At 49.9% G+C, this 7,671-nt stretch overlaps 1 protein-coding gene across 1 annotated transcript; it reads left to right on the top strand.

Moving 5' to 3' along the window:
- Positions 1-204: 204 nt before the first annotated feature.
- On the top strand, positions 205-7,671 carry LOC128419351 (uncharacterized). Its single transcript, XM_053399930.1, has 6 exons — positions 205-1,786; positions 2,297-2,404; positions 3,897-4,036; positions 5,102-5,198; positions 6,011-6,135; positions 7,211-7,671. Exons 1-6 carry the CDS (start codon positions 1,702-1,704, stop codon positions 7,385-7,387), a joined length of 732 nt encoding a protein of 243 aa, XP_053255905.1. The 5' UTR covers positions 205-1,701; the 3' UTR covers positions 7,388-7,671.

Genomic DNA, 7,671 nt, shown 5'->3' with positions numbered 1-7,671 from the left:
CTGTGCATAGGAGCAAAACCTCTACACTTGTTTCCCACTGGCTTCAGTCTAATTTAAGCAACCTACAGCAGGAGCCCCATGCCACCCAGTGACATTAAAAAATGTGCCCCCCCTTGCTTTTGCAAACTCCAAGCTATAGGAACAAATTCAGGATGTAGAGAGGTGGGTGTGGCCAGTGATTTGATGGTTTTGGAGATTTGGTTTTAATTTCCTGGATTCAACTTTTACCCTCTTCCTGGCACCCCCAGCCAGCAGCCAGATTGCACTGAAGTTGCTTCTGCCTGCCTCTTCTTCCCCCCACAATGACTCCTCACCTTGCCTACAGTCTTCCTGCAGTTCTGGCCCCTGCAGTGGTGTTGCTTCAAACTAAGAACACAAGGTGGCACTCTTGAGCCACAGTCCCAGGGAGGGAAGCAGGGATGCTGCCACCAGATTATTACGTTGCCCAACCAGGAACTTCCCATCCCAGGAAACGGGAACACAGGAAATTGCTTTATACTGAGTCAGGCCGCAGGTCAATCTAGCTCAGTATTGTCAAAAATAATTGGCAGCACCTCTCCAGGGTTTCAGCCGTGCGTCTCTCCCAGGTCTACCTGAAGAGGATTGAACCTGAGACCTTCTGCATGCAAAGCAGGTGCTCTATCACGGATGCCTTTCCCAACTCACATTTCCTGTCACTCCACTGCAGTTCAACTCAAACCACAGAAACATCTGGCCACGTCAGGCCTGGTGCTCTTCATTTTGCATTCATTTTGCGAATCTTCATGAGCAAAGTGCTTTCTTCCAATGTACCCCAACCTTACCCCATACCTCTCCTGGTCAGCCCCTCAGAGAGAGGCTGTTCTGTGCATTCACTTATAAGCTTATCTTCACTTATTGCAATACACATGGCCTGGTGCTTTGCTTTGGGCCAATAATTCAGCGCCTGCAATGCTTAGCTTGGTTCCACTCTGCCAGAGGGCCAGCAGGAATGAGGGGTATCTAGTGCAAGGAATAGCCTCTGCATGCACTGCAGAACCATGGAGTTTCCTAAATCATGAGTGAGCTGGAGTTAGAGGGAAGGATCAAAACTCCTTCCTCCCCGCAATAAATATTTGGATGGTTATTGAACACAATCTGTGGCTCTCTTCACTGCGTAGATTGACTGTGCAAGAGGGCAGTGATGTACTTGTCTGTTTTGTAGCATGTCCCTCCTCCACTGATATCAACATTTGCCTGCCCACACGGTCCCCATTCTCTTCCATTCTTTGAACTCAAGTCAAAGACGACATATGTAGCCAGCTGAGCCCTCCATCAGAGACTTGGGAAAGTTCGTTTCACCTTAGCTTGCCATAATCTTGAGGATGGAGACGATGGCACACGACACCCCACAAGCCATGTGCTGAGCCCATCACCTATGAAACCAGCCCAAACTGCAGCCAAAGCGACTTCAGTTTACGTGGGACACTGGGAGGCCGGCAATCTCTTTCATCAAGACCATCTCGGGGAAGGATCTATTGCCTGTCAGGTTGTGGGACCCGAGGCTCAAGATGTGCAGCATGAACAGGACCAGGAGGTGGAGATACAGGATGGTGGGTTGGGCTCTGCTTCCTTGGAGGTGGGACTCCTAGGTGCTGCTTTCCCTACTTATTCTCCTGCGTGGAAACCGCAGCCCCACTTGTCGTTTGGCGACTCTCCTCTGAACAGCCTCTCGTTGCCAGGATGTCTGCATCGGACCGGGTAGTGGTGGTGCTTGGCGGAGCTGGCACGGTGGGCTCTGGCATTGTCAAGGCGCTGCTGGAGAAAGGTAAGGCTTACATTGACGTGCCTTCCATCTTGCAAAAGCCTGGGTCGAGATTCATTGACTGTGTCTCTGTGTGTCTGCCTGAATGCATATGCATGGGGTTGTTTGAGCCCAGCAGCTGCACATTCAACTATCTTTCCATAGTGTTCTGATCTGTTTGACTCCTGCTACCAATTGTTTGTTTCTACCAAGTGCTGATGAGCCCCAAATATATCATGGAAGTTCTAATATTCTAACATCAGGCATGTGTGTGTGTTGAGGGGGACAGTATCTGTGACTACTGTGCTTTTTGGAAGCGCTTTGCACACACCCAGAAGCCACTTGTGTCTCTCTCATTAACTCATGTGCCCGAGGCCTGAGCCCTAGCATTAAAAACAGTTGCCAAGTCCAGGCTGAGCTCCGTTTCATCAGCTGTTCTGCCATCAATCAGACATAGGAACTGATACAATGGCATCCATGCCCCCTCCTTGTGCCCAGGGCGTTGCCTCCTCTGATCCTTTGTCATCTGTGCAGGCTTCCAGGTTGCTGTCGTTTCTCGAGACAGAAGCAGATTGGAGAAGCTGAAACAGTTTTTGCCTCCACCAGCCTGCCAGCGCCTGCACACCCTGGTTGGGGACGTAGGTAAGACTTTGTGTGAGACTCGGCTGCGGTGCTTCTGAGGGCCATTGAGGATAGTGAGGGGCTGCTGTGGGAAAATACTGGGCAGAGGGAGTGGGGGCTGAAATGTATGGATGGTGGAGAAATTCGTTTTAGTTTGTATCTAAAGGTGATTCTGTCAAATCTGCACTTTCCGAACTAATATGCGAACCAAAACACAACTGTTCTTCGAAGCTGATATTTATCCAAATGCAATTCTCCAACCACCTGTGTTTACAAGAATGTTTACTAGAATGAGGGGAAAGTGTGCATTAGAATGCAGAAAACAAGATGCAAAAAATAAATTATATTGAGGGAAACTGCTTGCAAAAAAGTGTACATTATTCAAAACTGCATATAAAAATGTGTTTATTAGGAGAACTTAACACTAAAATGCTGGTGAATTTTCCTAAGGATTTTTAAAAAGCCCTCAAATTTCTGCAAAAATGTGGAGAATTGAATTTAAGTTTAGACGAATGAGAAACCGAGAGAAGCGAAACAGACAGGTCCTTCCATCCCTGCTGGAACGGTATCTCCATAATGTTCGGGGAGGCGGCGGGCTGGATGGTGGAGGGGGCACAAATTTATTGAGGTGTCCAGAGCTTGGAAAAGTGAAGGCAGAAGGCGCCCAGCAGACAGGGCAGCCTTCAAGCTGCAGGCGGTTGTACGCCTCTCTAGCAAAGAGCTGATCAAGGCTGCCTTCAGAAAAGCAGAGCCAAAGGCAGCCTTTGCGTGAATCTGGGAAAGCATTTCAGGATTTGCATTTTGACGGCCAGCATCAAAAGATATTGTGATAAAATTAAATCAGCAATGTGCAGCACTGCAGTAAACACCCACATACAATCCTATAGCCTTTAGAATTCCAGGTACTTTATAAATAAAAAGTGAGGAAGGTGATGGTCCATAACTGGGAACATTGTTGAAGAAGAAAAGAAATAGGAGAAAGTACCTGAATTCTCTTGGGAAAATACAAATTCCAATTGTTGCAAGGAAACTCAAGCCTGCTTTTTCTTTTCTTTTTAAGGAAGCCCTGACAGTTGAGGGCAATTCACTCTCTTTTTTGAGGTTTGAAGATGAATCCCCAGCATGCTCAGTGGAGCTTTAGTTGATCCAAGTATGCTGTCATCTCTCCACCAAATAACTGGGGTCCCTTGGTCAACTGCCCCTGCACAGGATGTCACAGTGGCCGTGGGATGCACCAGCATGTAATCTGGGTCACTGACGCTGCAATCCTTATGGACCATTTACACCTGCAAGGCAGCCATAGCATCCTATCTGCAGGATACAGGCATCATGCTGTTATTGGCAGGCCACCTGTAGGTGAAGACCCTTGGGTGACCTTGCTTTTTTTCTTCCTCCATGAGTTTGGCAGGAGGGGAAAGGCTCTGGGCTGTTTGGGAGTACAGATTGATAATGCTGGGGGATGCAGCCACCTGGTCTCATGATCTCTGCTCCTAAATTTATCCCATCCATCCAGGTTCTGAGGAAGGTGCAGAGGCAGCCAAGGAGGCTCTGTTGAAGAGCACTGGGAAGGTGACGGACGTGGTGTCCTCCTTGGGCTTCAGCTGGTGGCAAGGGGGTCCCCCTCTCACTCAGACCCTGAAGGAGCTGCACCGGGTGAGCAGGGAAATAGATCACAAACAGGGGTGCCCCTAGATTGTCCCTGTTTTGCAGGAAGGATTCTAGTGCATACCAGGAATGTAGGTTTGTGCAATTGGCTCTGTCACCCTAAGACAACAAATCCACTTTTTTAAATTTAGAAAACTGGCCTTTTTTGCAGTAAATTAAGTGGTGGGGAAATGCATTGAAAAGTGTGGGATGAACAAATCATTAATGGGAACAGGGGTACCAACTTGAATAAAATATTGTAGGGGCCCAAGTAAGCCCCTGCCCTGCATAATTAATCACATGATGCAGTGTACACACCATTTGAATGGGAATGCCCATCAACTTTGTGGGGGCCCGGCCCCCTCAAATATTTTATTGTGGGGGCCAAAGCCCCCATGGCCCCTAGGAGTTGGCTCCTATGAATGGGAAGATGCATAAAGACCCCACAAGAACATCAGGTTCAATGCTCATATATGACCTGCCAGCAAGAAAATCAGATAGGACACTGTAATAACTTCTGTGTAAGCTTTGTGCAAGCAAAACAGATTGTCTGGAGGAACCCAAAGTTATCCAGATCAACCCTCTCCCATTCTCTTTCCTTCTTCCTCTCTCTGATGGATAGATTCTGTTTGCTGGCTTTTGGGGCCATTTCTATGATAACGGTACTCTTCCCCTGAGTTGGTCTTGTTGCCAATCTGCAATTATATACTGGAAAGTGCTATAGCATTTTTAATAACAACACCTCTCTGCCCATTGGAGCAGCACTTCCTCCTTGATGCTGGCCATGCCAGGGTTGAGGGCTTTGGGGTAAGGCCAGCCATCAGGTAGAATGTTGATAGAAACACCGGAAGTGGCAGCGGTGCTTTTAAGCAATGCAAAAAGCTGGGACAGGAATAACTGGCCACAGATCATGGTTTGTAGTGGCAGAGAGGTGGATTCCTAATTTTAAGAAAACTGTAACTTGATCACATTTTCAGAAGAGGTGTGATTATGTGGATCTCCTCTTTTGGAGACTCTTGGGATACTTCAGCTGGGACAATGAACACGGGTGTCCCTCTGTGTCCTCTCCCACAGGTCCTGGACACCCTCCTTCTCAGCACCTTCACTGCCTGGAAGGCCTTCTTCCCCCTTGTGAAGGACAACGCAGATGGAACCTACACTTTCATCACTGGTGAGCTGAGCTGGGTTGGTCTGCAGAAGATAACTTTGGGGAGAAAACTTTTGCTGGGGCTTCGGTCAGCCTCTCCTGCCCAGTAGCAATAGAAATGCACCTTTTGTTTCAGTTCGCAGGCCCTCATTGCTTTTCTACCTTTCTATACCCTCCCTCCAATTAAGTCCCGCATGCCTGAGCATGTGGGCAGATGACCAGCATTTGTGGGGCAGCAGCTTGTGCCTTGTGGGGCTAGGGTGGCAGGGACTGAGCCATCATTGGCACAAAAGCTGCCCTGTTGAGAGCTACCAAGGCACATGGGAAGAAGCTGCCTTTTACCAGATCGGACTTGTTAGCCCAGTGTTGCCTTCTCAGACTAGCAGTGCTCTCAAGGCGCTTCCAGACTGTTTCCAGGTGGGATTCAATCACATACCAACAAATTCAGGTTGCGCAATTACAGTTGGCCAGGAAGTCTTGCACAACAAACCTGCCCCCCCCAAAAAAGACTGGACTTTTTGCAGTAAGGGAATTGATGGGGAAATGCACTGGAAAATGTCTCATCAAAGCAGATATTCTCATAGTTGTCAATGTTTCCCTTTTTTAAAGGGAAATTCCCTTATTCCAAATAGGATTCCTCGCAAGAAAAGGGAAAAGTTGACAGCTATGGATATTCTACATCATCAAAGTTGTCTGGGAGGTCTCCCATTGGCTGCTAACATATCCTTTTAGATGGAAAGAGCGAGGACTGGACCCTGGACCTTCTGACTCAGCCACTGGTGGTGATGGCAGCTCCTTCCTTCCTTCCCTCAGCTAAATCAGCTTTTCTGTTTCAGGAGGGGCTGGGGAGCGCCTCCTCATGCCAGGCACAGGCTTCCTGACACTGGGGGCAGCGGGGGCCTTGGCCTTTTCCCTCATGGTCCGTGAGGAGTACCCAGACGTTCCTTGCAAGCTGAATGAGGTCAGTGCTGGGTTTGTTGATGGGTCAGCCAGCTCCTTACCCACGTGGGGAGTAATTTTGCCCTCCCAGGGCTGTAATTAGTGGGGTGTTCAGCATCTAAGAACATAAGAAGAGCCTGCTGGATAGGGCCACAGGCCCACCTAGTCCAGCATCCTGTTCTCACAGCTGCCCCAACTGGAAACCCACAAGCAGCAGCTGAGCCCAAGAGCACACTCCTGTCCTGTGGTTGTCAGCAACTGGGATTCAGAAGGATACTGCCTCCAGCCATAGAGACAGAGCGTAGCCAGCATGGCAAGTAGCCAGATCAACAGCAGGAGTAGCCAATGTGGCACCCAGGAGATGCTGTTGGGTCCTGACTCCCATCAGTCCCAGCATGGCTCAATAATAAGAGAAGATGGGGATGTAGTCCATGTTGGCTACTGATCTGTGGTTTCCCTTGCAGGAGAGAGAGCTGGAGGCTTTGAGGTTTCTCTGTGAAGTGTGTGTGTGTGTGTGTGTGTGTGTGTGTGTGTGTATGTGTATGTGTAATAGTCCCCAGGCAGACTCAACCCTGATGCTCAGTGCTCCTCCTACAGCTCCTTCCAAGCCTCTTTCTAGCACCAAACCCAGCAGATCTTCCGCGGAACCTTTAACTCACTCAGAACTTTGGGGAACACCTTCGGAATGACTGAGATCAAAGCAACCCCATTAGGCAGGGTATTCCTGCCATCTGCCTGCCTCAGTAGACAATGGCGGACTGCAGGTGGGGCAGTTGAAGGTGCCGAGTTGTGCTGCTAGAGGTTCACCATGGGTCTGGGATAAATGAAATGGCCACTGTGCTGACTTTAATTGATCCTAGTGAGCCGCAAGTCTCTGGCTGGCAGGGTCCATCCAGCAGGGATGGGGAATCAGTCGCCCTCCAAATGTGGCTGCACTACAACTCCCATCATCCCTGACCACTGGCTGTGTTGGGTGCTGGGAGTCTGAATCCAACAATGTCTGGGGGGCTTCCCAATTGTGTGCGGATCAATGGGTGCCTGGCGCAGCCTCCCCCCCCCAATGTCTCTTCTGGCACTGTTTTGGCTTTCCCCGGCAGGTGAAAATCAACATGGGTGTGACGACGCCAGAGCGCCTGGGCCCCGGGTACGTGAGCCACCTGGAGGTGGGAGAGGCCGTGGCTTCCCTGGTGGACAAGAGGATCGTCTCACATACGGTGCTGAGTGCCAGCTCGCCTGCTGACCTCAAGACCCTGGCGCTGGAAGGGAAGCTTTGAGGTGCCGGCTAGGAGACTTGCCAGCCATACCCACCCATAGTCCCTCCCCTTATGCCACCCCGTGTCTCTCCTTGGTGCCTGACTGGTAGGGAAAGGGTGCTTTTCAGCCCTGAGGCTCCTTCTCTCCTGCTCTGGCCCTTCTTCAGAGCCAGATGTGCACAGAGAGGGCGCATCAACATCACACATAGAAACCGGCATGAGCCACTTCAGGGAGGTAGTGGCTCATCTGGTGGTGGATCTGGTTGAGAGAGGGAGAAGCTCCTCTGAGCAACCAAACCTGACCC

The sequence above is a fragment of the Podarcis raffonei genome, chromosome 8 (assembly GCF_027172205.1).
Source record: "Podarcis raffonei isolate rPodRaf1 chromosome 8, rPodRaf1.pri, whole genome shotgun sequence".
Lineage (NCBI taxonomy): Eukaryota > Metazoa > Chordata > Lepidosauria > Squamata > Lacertidae > Podarcis > Podarcis raffonei.
Note: the sequence above shows the minus strand (reverse complement) of the source record. Positions and strands in the feature narration are given on the sequence as shown.

Excerpts from the sequence above, each read along its gene's own strand:
- LOC128419351 (XM_053399930.1), top strand. The coding sequence starts at position 1,702 with ATGTCTGCATCGGACCGGGTAGTGGTGGTGCTTGGCGGAGCTGGCACG. Across the intron at positions 1,787-2,296 it reads CAAGGCGCTGCTGGAGAAAG|GCTTCCAGGTTGCTGTCGTT; the intron begins GTAAGGCTTACA and ends TCATCTGTGCAG. Across the intron at positions 4,037-5,101 it reads CCCTGAAGGAGCTGCACCGG|GTCCTGGACACCCTCCTTCT; the intron begins GTGAGCAGGGAA and ends CCTCTCCCACAG.